We start from the raw sequence: 15537 nt of genomic DNA on the forward strand, positions 1-15537 counted from the left end.
GTTAAAGGAGAATTCCGGTCAATTTCAACACACAGCTCCGTTTGTAAATTTGGATTGCTGTCAGTGGCAAGAAAAACCGAAAACAATCGGTGTTGCCTACACCGTGTTATCCTCCTGCTACAGTTTGCACCCAGGAGGCTGAAACAGGGCACGTTTTAAACGTGCTTTTAGCCTCTTAACATGTTTGAAATGTCATTACAAGTGCCTACCCATGTGAAGTGATTCCTTCTGAGTGAACACAGTGAATCTGACTGCAGTAGATGTGAAGAAATGCATAAAAGTTGTGCCAATTCAGCTCTGTTTAGTTCCGGTGGTGAGACGGCAAGAGTGCTTAGGGACCGTCTACAAACTACAACACCGAAAAGAGATACAAAAATATTTTCAAAAATAGGCATATGCTTATTTTTTTGTTTGTAGACGGCGCCTATAGTCTACAAACTACAACACCGCAAAGAGATACAACAAAAATATTTATTAATTTAATGATTATATAAGGTAGTGTCTCCAAACGTACCTCAATTATAACTTGTCTCCTGTTAGTTGTACTACATCACTTACTTTTAAAAAATAAGCATATGCCTATTTTTGAAAATATTTTTGTATCTCTTTTCGGTGTTGTAGTTTGTAGACGGTCCTTAAGCACTCTTGCCGTCTCAACACCGGAACTAAACAGAGCTGAATTAGCACAACTTTTATGCATTTCTTCACATCTACTGCAGTCAGATTCACTGTGTTCACTCAGAAGGAATCACTTCACATGGGTAGGCACTTGTAATGACATTTCAAACATGTTAAGAGGCTAAAAGCACGTTTAAAATGTGCCCTGTTTCAGCCTCCTGGGTGCTACATGTTGAAATCGACCGGAATTCTCCTTTAAGTGACAAACGGGACAACTAGGGATGTCCAGGGGTCAAATAAACCCCAACAAATGTCAATCATTTATTTAATGTACTCTTGTTTTTGTCTTATTCAGCCCGTTAAATTTTCCCTCAGATTATTAATTCAAGGTTATCAATTTAATAATTCTGAACTACGGTCTCAAGTATTCGGATCACAAAGTTTACTAAACTAAAGATGTTATTTTCATGCGCCAGATACACATTTAATCAATATGCTGCTATGTGTAACATTATTTACCATGTAGTTTATTTCTGGATGAATTAAGTCCCATCTTATCTCATTTTTTAGGTTGTAGCTTTGAGTGTGCGCAGGGCAGCTGTGTCATTTAGGTAAGTATCAGATACTCTAACACTAATCTCAGTCATACGGGGGGGGGGGGAGGCAAACTAAATTTCCTTATTCAGAGTAAAAATTCAGAAAGCTGAATAAGCTGCACAACCAGAACTAGTCAAAGTTAAATAAGGCTAAAAAGCTACATGTGACGGCAGAGATAGTGACAGTGACACATATTTTCATTACTATAACATTTGTTTCATTACTTATACACAACATATTAATTAAGGCAGCTTTAAGATGCAGAACCACTGAAGGCCACAATATGTTGGCAAGATTTTCATTCAAATATATATTTTTTTCCCCACAAAAAATGATGCTTTTAATAAGTTATTTGACTTTTCCTACAGACTGTCATAAAAAAAGCACAGTTCATTAAAAGCTTATGGCTTGCAGAGGGGTGCTTTTGATACCTTGAGAACAGGAGTCCTAGTGAGTGTTCACACAGCTATCAAGTTAATGGTTTTCTGCAGTCTGTATTCTGTAATCTAAAAATACAGTATATTTCAAATATATGTGTTTGAATCAACCATTTCCATTGCATTAGTGGCACTTTCTTGTATTTGTGCCAATACTTCTTTATATATAACAAATACAACTTTGGAGGCATACTGTATAAAAGCAGATCAGCAAATGTGGTTTCATGAGGACAAAAGTTGCAGTTTAAAAGTTATTACTTAGTTTAAAGACATTCTCAAAAACTGCCTCCCTGTCTTCTGGTGTAGAGAAAAGTGCCCGTCCAGTGTTCCAGGTGTGTTCAAACTAAACAAAGCAAATTTTCACTTTGGTTTAATTGTGCAGGTTTGACCACAGCAGTGTTTTAGCAGATGAACGTGACCGTACAGATGTTTACCCCCACGCCAAATCTGGGTTTCCAGTGGGGATTAGCAAAGTCTGTATTTTACTGGAATTTACTGACATTATCCCCCTAGATATTATGTCAAGGCTCTGTCAAAACTTACATTAATAATGCATATGTTAGAGTCTTTTCTTTATTGACTCCATATGCAATCGCGCTGCCTCTAAAATTCGCTTTGTGTTTTTACACACCAAAAAAAGAAGCAAAACAAAGGTGGTGACATGCAGCACAAGTCCGGTTAGTTAGTTCGAGCTAAGTGCGAGTGCCGAAAAGAAGTCCTGCTAATGAACAAACAGAAGTTCTGACTGTGTGGACATGAGCTGGTAACAGACATCCAAACGTGTCCATAGCAAACATACCCGTCTGTTTGCATCACTGCAGCTCCCAGTGAGAGTGGTCGGCGTTCGGTGCGATGTGCAACACACGGTACTGTTAAACAGCGGCCGGATGGACGGGAAGGCAGCGGCAGCTCACAGGAGGATGAAGGATGGAGGTGGTGGAGGAGGTTTTCACTTTCACAGCAGCAGCTTGGGTCCCGCGCCGAACTCTAACCTCTTCGCCAGCCTTTAGAAACACAACAGACAAAACACTTCAAACCTTCAAACCAACGAAAAACATTGACCAAACATTGATGTGACAATATTTGGGTGGTGGAGAGTAATTCAATACGTTTAGTCAAGTACTGTACTTAAGTACAATTATGAGATACTTGTACTTTATTTGTGTATTACTATTTAATGCTACTTTATACTTCTACTCCAGTACATTTTAGAGGGAAATATTGTTCATTTATGCAACAGTTACTTTTCAGATTAAGAGTTCATGCAGACTTTTTAAAATGATACATTGTCGAGAAATAACTACCCAACAGTATATGAACTAATTAGCAAGCTACAACATTAAATGAATACATCAGGAATAATAATCTGAAAATATGATAACATACTGTAATAGAACACTGCCATGGGCCATTCTGCTGCCTTTTGAGTACTTTTACTTTTGATAAGCTAAGTACATTTTGGTGCTCATAATTTTGATCTTTACTTGAGTAGACTTTTGAATGCCAGCGGTGCTTTCAAAAGACACTGACTGGCACGTAAAAAAGAGAAACCAAGCAGATAAAAAAAAAAAAAAAAAAAAAATTTTAAAGCTTCTTATAGCGAAATTAGTGATTTTTGATCAACGCTATGTTTTGCAATGTTTTGTATTTTTGTGACATGAGGTCTACAGCTGTTGCCCTTGCATCTCACCCCTTGTTGTAGAGGCCGTTGGTAGGATGGGTCTCTGAGGCGTTGTTGTGGCCCGACGTCGGCCCCTGTCCCCCCGCGCGGCCTCTGCAGCTCGCTGTCTGCCCGTTGACGTATTCCCGACACGACGCCAACTTGGACTCCAGGTTCTACAGGCAGCGCAGGAATCGCGTCTGTAAGTTCTTCCATAAACGTTTCACTTCATACACTACCATCACTGTGAGATCCTAATGTTTAGAATCAAGGTGTTACGGTGAGTAGGGAGAGAAATCTAATCTGCACCCAGATAGGAATGAAAGACAAACTTAAACAAGACTAGGAGTCAGTCTAGCAGCTCTGTGAGACCCTAATGCTCATTATACAGAAAAACTAAACAGTTAAATGGATAAAAGTTCAGGTTGAGATCTTTAACAGTTGTGGTGACGTAAATGTAATAATACGCCAGAGGTAAATGTCACAATAAAAAGGTCTTTAACAACCTTTATTATGTTGTTAAAAGTGTTAAGAGATGCACGTGGCAGAAAGTCTTTAAGCGATCAGTATAAAAACGTTGTGCTTGTGTTTGTGCATTATGTTGGTTCTAAAAACCAATAAACTTACCAGCTACCGAGAACAAACAGGGTGCATTTGAACATTAAAACCAGAAGCACCCTGCGGCGTTCACATGATGAGAAGTCAGCAGCTGATTAAAAAGCACTGGGTCAAACGTCACACGTGTGGTTCTTACCCCGACTTTTCTCAGCAGCTCTCCGACGATGTTCAGGGCCGAGATTCTCGCCGTCGTGGTGAGAGGAGTCCCTGAGAGGCTTTCACCTGCAGAAACAAACCATCTGATGAATGCAGAGAAATCTAAGTTTCTCTGCGATGTATCGCAGGGAAACGTCACGTAATCGCTCCAACGACAACACACGAACGGACCTCTGCTGACGGAGGGCAGCGGGGTGGTGAAGGACTCTGCTGAGGCTGCAGGTCTGGGTGGAGGGGTGGCAGAGGGGACGGGCTGGTTAGACGACGAAGACGTGGTTCTGTCCTCGGTTCGTTTGTCTGGTGGGGTGAGGGGCGGGGTGGGCAGACCAGCCGAGGCGGAGGAAAGGTCTTTGATTGCACTGCTGAGGGTGGGCTTCCTGTCCTGTACCTGCTGTTTCTGCTGCACCGCGAGCTCCTGTCTCAGGTCTGACACACACACACACACACACACACACACACACGAAAGAGACTTTAAAACTGTATTCACTGTATCCCTTGGCACCTTGTTTCATCTTCTTGTTCTTCTATACATACATATGCTACAATATTTGTATTTATTATGAATGTTTTCCCTAAAAGAAGATAAAAGATAACATGAAAGCTCCAAAACTTAGAAAGCAACATGTTGAAACATTTCACAGTTTGAAATCTGAAGAGATTTGTGTTTAGATAAACTTTTTTTAATCATGACACCCAGCCATTTCAAAGCTGAGCCTCCGCGACAGCACTAGTTAGAAAAACTACTTTTAACTGTCTTCTACCTCTGGCCTCGTCCTTCAGCCTCTGGACGGACTCCAAGAGATTCTCCTTCTCGTCCAGCTCGCTCTCCAGGAAGGCGTTCCGCTCTATAACATGGTTCATCCTCTGCTCAAAGTCCTCCAGCGACATGATGGTCGCTCTGAGAAACACACAGAGTGCAGCGCAGTGTCAGGTAACCCGATAAAGGCAGCCAAAGGCATTGATTGGTAGAATACTTTTCTGCAGGCTTGCTAGCTAGTTTACTTGTACTGTCAAACTTGCACTGTGAAAAGGCAGCTGGAGGACAAGCAGATAGCAGACCTGCCCTTTAAAATAGAGATGTTCCGATACCGATACCAGTATCGGTATCGGCTCCGATACTGCCTAAAACGCTGATATCGGGAAGTAGTGGAGTTTATGCACCAATCCGATACCACGTAATAAAGCCCTAAAGAAAATCTATGTTAAAGTAGTTTATTTATGTTCTTTTTCCGTTATAACTGCATAATAAAAGAAAGTTCTGTGGCGTTCACTGTTCATGTTTCAGAAATAGTTTAACTTGAGCCAGACCGATAACAAAGATAGAAATCATATCACATCCATACAGGGATAGTAGTATACAGTTTGTTAAAACATAATAAAATATATGACACACTGATATCGGATCGGTACTCGGTATCGGCCGATACGCAAGTTCAGGTATCAGAATCGGTATCAGGAAGCAAAAAATGGTATCGGGCCATCTCTACTTTAAAACAAACATTTATAAAAAGAAACCCTACTTTCCAAGGTGAAGGGAAAACACACACCGTTTGTTAAAAAGCCTGTTTCATTTATCTTTTCTTTTACCTCTTGGCTAAAATTGGTTTAATCAGATTGCGAAAACCACAGGGAATTTCTTTAGTACAGTTGTACTATCATAGTGTGAGTGCGCTCCGACCTCTTGGTCCGCTCCAGGTCGTCGTTGGCCTGCTCCAGCTCTCTGATGTATTTGTGAAGCTGGTCTCTAACGGCAGTGGTCTCAGCCAGGTCTCCCTCCAGGCTGGAGATCTGCCGGTAGGCCTCCGAGTGCTGCGTCTCATACTTCTCCTGGCAGGAGGCCCACCACAGAGTCAGGAAGAGACCGGAAAACAACAGAAAAATACTGATTATGAAGGCTTTAAACCATAACACATAAAGCAGACATGGATTACTACTTCAGTGGCTCAATACCAAAAGCAGACCATGTGTGCAACCGCTGTCACCTTGCTGCTGCCTTTCTGGACATTGCCATACATTTTGTTTGTCTAAAATGGTATATACTGTATATACGTATACATCAGAACCGAGCTCCCAGGAGGCAATGTGAGGCTCAGAGCTGGATGAAGAGAGAAAGTAACACACAACATGAAACTGTGTCAAGCTTTAGCATGCTTTTGCTAAATTCCATACGGTCCCTGCATACTGGTCATACCTGCTGTCTAAGATAAAGCCCTGCACTGTTCTGAACGTGAGTGGAAACCCTTTCAACTTCACAACACAGTTTCATATGTCTTATTTACTGCGTAGGCTGTACATGTATCTAAACTGACTACGAAAACAAAAACAAATAAATGTGTCAATTTATTCAACTTTCAAACATATTTTGCTGCAGAATCACTGAGGTGCTGTTTGTCACTTTCTCTTCACAGGTCTTCAAACCGCTATGGAAACCCAGACAACAGACTGAAGAAACTTTTGGTGGAATCGCAAAATGCCTGTGCACATCCCTCTGGGGATCTCAACAGCAGGATAAACTAATACATTTTTAAAAGGGAGCTAAGGGGGCTAGTGAACTGGGACATGACTGGGATAGGTTTTAAGAGAAGAACTGCCATCCCCTCCAGACACAGGCCAAGCAAGAGTCATCAGCTGCCTTTTTCTGCTCTGAATCAATCCTCTGTGAACGTCTGTGTGTGTGTGTGTGTGTGTGTGTGTGTGTGTGTGTGTGTGTGTGTGTGTGTGTGTGTGTGTGTGTATATGTGTATGTGTGTGTATGTGTGTTCAGACAGTGAAGCCTATTGAGCACAGGCAAATGCAGCCATGAAACTTGACTTACTATCAGCTGATGGTATGGAAAGTAAGAATGTCATTTAAATAACTTGGACATCCCTGAAACAGCAGCGTTAGGCTTCGGCGTTGGCTATAAAACCATGATGAGACAATTGCTTGTGTTATAGGTGCTTCTCAAAGACATATTACAAGACTAGTACATCGTCGCCCACCTTCAGTGGCACTGTCTTTATTTTCTTACGGGATATTGAACATGTTTGTCAGTATCCGATAGCTGATAATGTCCTCTGTACCTTGTAGTTTTCCAGCTCCATGCGGAGGTGGTTGTTGGCAGAAAGAAGCTCACGGTTTCGTGCCTCACACTGTTTGAGCTCCAGCTCCAGCTCCACCTCATAGTCCCGACTCATCTGCTGAAACTCCTGCAGTTCCTCCTGAGCTTCCTCTGCACTGCACACACACGTATACGCAGAATGTAAGCCATATCTGTCATTCAACCCATTACTCAATTTGGCTTATTAGTTTGGATTTTCTGATTTTATACAGTAAAAACACTGCAATCACACACACGTTTGGAGCAAAACAATCAGTCCAAGACATTGTCAAAGACAAATGTGTGCCAGATAGCATTATGGATTAAACACAAAGGTCTAAAAATCACAAAAATGTGTTTAATAGGAAAACACTTTGAGGTTCACAATTATTTGTCTTGCAGGATTATCTACTGACTCACCAAACTAAAGAGAAGAGAAAAGCTATTGATTGTTTTTCTAGAATGTATTACGGAGCGCCACGTGCACACAAGTTATCTTGTTCGCACAAGATGTTCGAGCAAAATAATAACTTATGTAACTTATTAGCAAGATAAAAAAAAACATCCTTAAGGACTTCTGTGGCATAAAAACATTATGAAACACTATAGCATGCTTTCCACAATGGTCATTAATAAGGGCAGCTAAAAAGGTGCAAAAATACACTGAAGGTAAACTAACTAAGAAATGTATTCTCATATCATGATTTAGAGCACTTCGTCTTTTAAGTTGATGAACTGAGGGAGGCAGAAGTGATGGTCTGTGAGGTCTGTTAAAAACAACATAAATAGGGGGGGGAGAGAGACACACCTCTGTTGGTGCCTGGCAGCCTGTTCCTTCCAATACTCCAGCTCTTCCTCCAGGGACCCAAACTCTGGAGGCTCAGGATCCCCCATCTCCAGCCCAGGTGGAGAGCTGAGTCTCCTGTCACACACCAACGCTGGTCTGTGACTGTGGATGAATTAAAACAAGGCAATTAAACAAATTCCGCTCAGTTCCCTTTAGAAATCGGGCAATGTATCGTTAATGTTACAACGGTTAATGGATTAACGGGTTATCAGGATTTTCACGTTGAGTGAACCATCAAGTAGCAATATGTTTCAAATAAAATCTCAATTTCTTTCAATTTCTATTAATCAATTTGGTCGTAACCGCCATCCATTGTGTTAACGTTAGTGCTAAATTAGATCTGTTAGATAACGGAAATATCCAGCCAACAGGTTTCAACCTATATTAAATACTGTTTTTCTAATACTGCATGTATGCCGAATTGAACAATAGAGTCTATCATACACACAGACATGTTTAATTTTAGTGAAATTCAATCACATGTTACTAAAACTACTCCTGAAATAAATTAGATACAAAATGTATACGGACTCTGGTCCAAGCAAGCTGAACTAAAAAGGAAACGGGAACCTAGAGCACACGTCACCTAAAAGATAACGGGTAATATGTATACCCTCATATCATTGTAACACCTGCTTTTATGAACATCGCAGAGGAGTAGCAAAAACTATTAACAACAAAGCTCAGATAATACAGCATAAGAAAGTTAGAAGAATGTTCTTAGCTTGTAATAATAAATATGTTAGCTAGTTCAGCTAACGGAGTTTAGCGTTAACCATTTAAATCCCAGCTGAGACAAACATAACACAGCTAGCGTTAAGTTACAACTTACGCTCAAAAGTTAGCTTCGTTCGACGCAATGTTAACCAATGTATTCCTTTTCTAAATCCTCTTCATGTGCTGGTATAACTACCGACACACGTTTTTCGGTTAAATTCAAATGCAAAACCGTTAAGGAAAACTATTAAATGACTTTCTCGGAGTTGGAAACCACAAAGTTGCTACTGTCTTGGGAAGACGTCGAACAATACAAATTGCCATTCATATTGTCCACGCCGATTCACCAACCACAAGTTAGATGACAGCCTCGTATCCTGTTGCTATTTGTCAATAATCTGTCAATCAAATGTTAATAGGCGGGATCAGGATTATTGTCCAATCAGAGGAGTGATGTCAGTGTCCGAGGGGTGTCTGCATAATCTTCACAGTCTAGACGTTGTGACAGATTACTAGAGGCCGGTGCTGCCTTTAAGTGCTGTCGGAAACATGATATACACATACATACATACATACATACATACATACATACATACACACACACACACACACACACACACACACACACACACACACACACACACACACACACACACACACACACACACACACACACACACACACACACACACACACACACACACACACACACACACACACACACACACACACACACACACACACACACACACACACACACACATGCTGGTCATATAATTAGAATATCATGAAAAAGTTGATTTATTTCAGTAATTCCATTCAAAAAGTGAAACTTGTATAATGTATACATTCATTCCACACAGACTGATATATTTCAAGTGTTTATTTCTTTTAATTTTGATGATTATAACTGACTGACTAACTAATGAAAACCCCAAATTCAGTATCTCAGAAAAGTAGAATATTACTTAAGACCAATACAAAAAAAGGATTTTTAGAAATGTTGGCCAACTGAAAAGTATGAACATGAAAAGTATGAGCATGTACAGCCCTCAATAGTTGGGGCTCCTTTTGCCTGAATTACTGCAGCAATGCGGCGTGGCATGGAGTCGATTAGTCTGTGGCACTGCTCAGGTGTTATGAGAGCCCAGGTTGCTCTGATAGTGGCCTTCAGCTCTTCTGCATTGTTGGGTCTGGCGTATCGCATCTTCCTCTTCACAATACCCCATAGATTTTCTATAGGGTTAAGGTCAGGCGAGTTTGCTGGCCAATTAAGAACAGGGATACCATGGTCCTTAAACCAGGTACTGGTAGCTTTGGCACTGTGTGCAGGTGCCAAGTCCTGTTGGAAAATGAAATCTGCATCTCCATAAAGTTGGTTAGCAGCAGGAAGTCATGAAGTGCTCTAAAACTTCCTGGTAGACGGCTGCGTTGACCCTGGACCTCAAAAAACACAGTGTACCAACACCAGCAGATGACATGGCACCCCAAACCATCACTGACTGTGGAAACTTTACACTGGACTTCAAGCAACGTGGATTCTGTGCCTCTCCTCTCTTCCTCCAGACTCTGGGACCTTGATTTCCAAAGGAAATGCAAAATGTACTTTCATCAGAGAACATAACTTTGGACCACTCAGCAGCAGTCCAGTCCTTTTTGTCTTTAGCCAAGGCGAGACGCTTCTGACGCTGTGTCTTGTTCAGGAGTGGCTTGACACAAGGAATGCGACAGCTGAAACCCATGTCTTGCATACGTCTGTGCGTGGTGGTTCTTGAAGCACTGACTCCAGCTGCAGTCCACTCTTTGTGAATCTCCCCCACATTTTTGAATGGGTTTTGTTTCACAATCCTCTCCAGGGTGCAGTTATCCCTATTGCTTGTACACTTTTTTCTACCACATCTTTTCCTTCCCTTCGCCTCTCTATTAATGTGCTTGGACACAGAGCTCTGTGAACAGCCAGCCTCTTTAGCAATGACCTTTTGTGTCTTGCCCTCCTTGTGCAGAAGGTGTCAATGGTCGTCTTTTGGACAGCTGTCAAGTCAGCAGTCTTCCCCATGATTGTGTAGCCTACAGAACTAGACTGAGGGACCATTTAAAGGCCTTTGCTGGTGTTTTGAGTTAATTATCTGATTAGAGTGTGGCACCAGGTGTCTTCAATATTGAACCTTGTCACAATATTCTAATTTTCTTAGATACTGAATTTGGGGTTTTCATCAGTTGTCAGTTCTAATCATCGAATGTAAAAGAAACACTTGAAATATATCAGTCTGTGTGGAATGAATGTATACATTATACAAGCTTCACTTTTTGAATGGAATTACTGAAATAAATCAACTTTTTCATGATATTCTAATTATATGACCAGCACCTGTATATGTATATATAACTTAATACAATACTACATTTGGGTCTTATTTCTGAAAATGAGCTGAGTAAGCAACTTCCACTTGCTTTTATCAGCTATAATCACATAGATTGCAGGTATAATCAGATATGAATTAATGAGGTTGTTATACAGCTCTTATATTGTACTATTATAAAGATAAGAAAAGATTTATCCCCGGAGAGGAAATCACAGATATATACAGATAAATGGAGAAGTAAAATAATAAATAGTAGCCTAAAAGGTGTATACAACTAAATTATAAGCAGAAATATAAACTATATAAGAGCAATTAAAGACAGAATTGCCAGGCAAAAGTGATATTGGTGTGATACGAAAAACGGCAGCAGAGTCAGCAAGTCCAGTATACGTCAGCTGCATATAATATGATGAATAATACATAATATGAATAACTCATGACCCTTAGTGTTTGTCTGTATAATATAGAAATAAAACAGTATTATATAAACAAATCTTTAACAGCATCACAAAACATAAATAGCTAAAATATTTTTGGTTTTGTCAGATTCGGAGTGAAGCAGGGTCCAATTTCAGCGGTGGGATTACCCTTTTCTTTACAGGCACTTTTAAATAATGATGATGAATTTGAATCTACACACCATAGCTACACATGTCATGTCTTTAATTTTCCTCACAATCATTTGTGTCCTTTTTTCAACATTTGATCTTATGTAATAAGGAATGCATTGAATGCAGCATGATATTTCTGATATATGTGGAAGTTATTTCTGCCTGAAAAATGGATGAAAAGTAATCATTGAATAAATAAAAAACAATGGTAAATCAATAATGCTTAGTCATAATTGTGAGATAAAAACTGACTTAATACTACTTAATACGAAGTGAGGTAGTAAGTCATAATATTGAAATAAATGTCAATGAAAATTCCAATTAGGGCTACTAATAAATAGTTAAAGGATAATAGGTCTAAATAATGAGATAGTGAGTATGTTAATATGTGTTATTTTGATTTAGTATCTTATTATTATTATTATTATTATTATTATTATTATTTGTGATCTTATTTTTTTTGTATTTTCTTCTTAACATTTAATCTATTTCGTTATTTATTTATGGGCTTTAATAGACATTCATCTCCTTTATTGCAAATAATGAAAACTCGTATTATTTCATCCGGTGTTGTGTTCTGTGACTGCTGGGAAAACCTAATTCTCTAAATAACAATGTAGGCTACAATTTGTTAGTATTGCATCGCAAAGATACCAGTAAAGTGAGCTGACTGTGCCATTGCTGCTATTTATAATAGAAAAAGGAATATAAACATAAATATTATCCTGTTTTTGTTTCTCATCATTGTGCTGGTCTTTACTTTCTTTAATGATAGCGACGCCCTTTCTTGTAGGAAATTATTCACAAACATGCACACAATTACGTTAATTGAATTGCCATTCATCTAGTGATGTAAAAAAAAATAGATAATTATATAGTTACAATTGCAATAAAATAACTTCCTACAGTGGAAAGATGCACTTGAACACAACAGAACAAAAGCTCCAACAAAATATCAGTTTTATTCAGATCAAGTGATTAACAGATGACAAGAAACAGACATAATAGACATAACAATAATTGATGCCACATAACATTAAAACATCTGCAGTTGTTTAATTTCGCTTTAATTGTTATTTTGTATTATTTTTAACTCTCAATTATTATTAAGTGTGTATTTTAAATCATCTGCTTCCCATCATGATTTATAGTGTGGTGGTTTTGTTTCTGAGGATTAGTGAAGGAGAGCTTGTTAAACTGAGCTTGGCACCTGTCAGCATCCTTGAATCTGATTGGGGAATTCCACTTCCTGTTGGTGGGGTCAGAGGTGACACTGAGTCAACTGTGTCCGTTTCAGAGGGATTAACCAGGACTATCAGATCCTTGTTAATCCACATGCACATCATTAGAGCATTAAACTGTTATACCACACACACACACACACACACACACACACACACAAACTCCAACCCACGCTGTCCTTGCTTCATATCTGGGCTGCATGTATTCAGAAAATCTTGACAGAGCTTGATTTAGGCTGTGGTTAGCCTAGCTTAGCATTAAAGACCGGATACAGGGAGAATAAGCCAGCCTGGCTCTGTCCAAAGTTAAACATTCAACTCCTCTAAATCTCACCAATTAACATCATGTATCTTGTTTGAACATTTTAATTGTGGTCATCCCGTAAATCATCATCAACATTTTCATCGTCAAAGTGTAATTTTTCCAATACTTTGGTTCATGACCAAATACTGCAGCACTAATGGCATCCCCATCAGCCTTAGCTGTCCTCTGTGTTTACTGCTAATTCACAAATGTTAGCATGCTAATGGATAATAGCATTTAGCTCAAGCTCAGCCTATGATAAAGTCTCACAGCGCTGCTAGCATGGCTGTAGACTCTTAACCTGCTGTACTTTCAATTTCCTGAGTTCACCTGTTTCTTAATTCGCTCCAGGAGCTGCTTCACAGTGCTACAGGCACATTACTCTGACACAACGTCCCAATCAAATCTCGTTATGACATCATCCCATCCACTCAACAGAAGAGATCTATAAAGAAAGAATCTGACTCTTGGTTTATTCAGATTCCATGTCAAATTGAAATATAGGAAGTGTCCTATTTCTAAAAAAAAAAAAAAGAAAATATCAATTAGTAATGCAACTAAATAGTTGAGGTTCTCAAAGTTTGCTCTAAACCAGTCATTCCACACACAAGTTCTGAACAATAGTGAACATTCTTCGAGGTTTTATTTTTGTTTGGTACAGAGCGTCTATGTTGTTTTTCACTTAAAGCTTATTTACAGAAGTGCTGTGTCCAAACCTTTAAAAGTTTGTATAAACTTGACATGTCAATTTTATCCAACTCTGTATAGTATTACAGAGTTTTTCACTTCTGGTATAATAATAAATGTACTATTTATTCAGCAATGAAATCTTCAATTCTCTTTACTGTCTTTTGGATAAATAATGATAAAAATTACAAATATTTCCGTTTTGCTAAAAGATCATTAAAATATAAACGAAAGTGAGTAAAGTGTCTGGGTTGGGTAAGTGACGTGTTACATGATAAGGTATCTGGGCTGATGGCAACCTATGTGATGTTTCAAGTAAGAGGACAGGATTGGCTTCACAGGTCAAACTAGGAGACAACACAACACAAGTGGGATGCACTGATACATATCTTTTAAAAAAAGAACACATAATGAGCCATTTTGACCGTAAGTGCTGTAAGTCGACAAATCCCACGAAGAGACCCGTTAACATGTTTTATCAGTGTGTTAGAGACTGATATATCTTCTTCCTCTGTGCCATAGAGCTCCATTGTTGTTAAAAACACATCAATGAGTCACACTGTTGCCCTGGATCTGCCCTATGCATCAGTGCATCCCAGAATAAACGCTGAAACTCCATTTAAAATTGTACACACACAGAAATATACAGTATAAACATATTGCATTGTATTGAGTATTAGTAATGACTATCATCAGTCAGCCAAACACTGCAAGCGTATCACAGAGTGAAAAGGCACAACTATTGTGAAGCAGACATATCAGGCCTTTATTAAATGTGATCTCAGGAGCTTTACTGCTCTGTGGGCTCGCATCAAACCAACAACCAGCCGCGGTCCATGGAAGAAGTCCATGGGTCCAATCTCATTTCAACTGAAACATTTGTGCTTTGGAGGCAAGATCATCATTTGCATCATCACTGCAACTGTAAGCAATATGTGCCAGGCTGCCAGACCTTACATCCTGTGAACATTCCATCCGGTACTTTGGTCTGGAGCAAAATGTCTCCAAACTTGCTGTGAAAATTCATGATCCCCTTGGGAAGGAATCTTAATCATTTTAATTGACACCCTGCCCTTTATGATACATTTGCAAATCTATGTTGTTATAAAATGCATTGAGCACCTTCCCGAACCCATTTGATGTAATGTCCCTGTGATCTAATTAGGGGCGTTTACACGTTCAGTTAAACCAATCAGGTTCAGGTTCTACTCACAGGTTCTCTACCCCTCTAAACATAATGACGTCACGATGGGGTCTAATCGCCAAAGACTTTGTCATTTTTATCTGTGCACTGTGGAAGACTTAGGTGCACATATTTAGTGGGGGGGTTTTGGGTCCTCCCTCAAGAAAATGTTACGTTTTATGCAATTTCACATCATTTAGACCATTATTATTACCTATCTGTGTCTAAAATGTTGGAAAAGATATAGCAGATAATAAATAAATAAATAACAAAACTGGGGGATCAACTACAATCATTAGATCTGAGAAAGGTCATTTTGTTAGTTTTGATGATCACATTGATTTGACATTTCTTCGGCTTGGGTGCTGCACCTAAGCCTTATAATGGAAGGGAAACCCTGTTGGTAATATTCCATCAGC

The 15537-nt window shown here is 39.3% G+C and overlaps 1 protein-coding gene across 1 annotated transcript; it reads right to left on the reverse strand.

The window, feature by feature from the left end:
- Nucleotides 1-766: 766 nt before the first annotated feature.
- Nucleotides 767-9052, reverse strand: LOC144530559 (nuclear distribution protein nudE homolog 1-A-like). The gene is made up of 9 exons (XM_078270174.1): nt 8845-9052; nt 7974-8114; nt 7149-7302; nt 5765-5913; nt 4848-4984; nt 4258-4512; nt 4067-4152; nt 3343-3488; nt 767-2656 (listed from the first exon to the last, which is right to left on the reverse strand). Exons 2-9 carry the CDS (start codon nt 8057-8059, stop codon nt 2608-2610), a joined length of 1062 nt encoding a protein of 353 aa, XP_078126300.1. The 5' UTR covers nt 8060-8114; nt 8845-9052; the 3' UTR covers nt 767-2607.
- Nucleotides 9053-15537: the final 6485 nt, after the last annotated feature.

The sequence above is a fragment of the Sander vitreus genome, chromosome 15 (genome assembly GCF_031162955.1).
Source record: "Sander vitreus isolate 19-12246 chromosome 15, sanVit1, whole genome shotgun sequence".
In the NCBI taxonomy this organism is placed as follows: Eukaryota; Metazoa; Chordata; class Actinopteri; order Perciformes; family Percidae; genus Sander; species Sander vitreus.

Coding starts and splice junctions, on each gene's coding strand:
- LOC144530559 (XM_078270174.1), bottom strand. CDS start 8,059: ATGGGGGATCCTGAGCCTCCAGAGTTTGGGTCCCTGGAGGAAGAGCTG. Junction 5,914..7,148: donor TGGAGCTGGAAAACTACAAG/GTACAGAGGACA, acceptor GCCTCCTGCCAG/GAGAAGTATGAGACGCAGCA. Junction 2,657..3,342: donor AACGGCCTCTACAACAAGGG/GTGAGATGCAAG, acceptor GTGTTTCTAAAG/GCTGGCGAAGAGGTTAGAGT.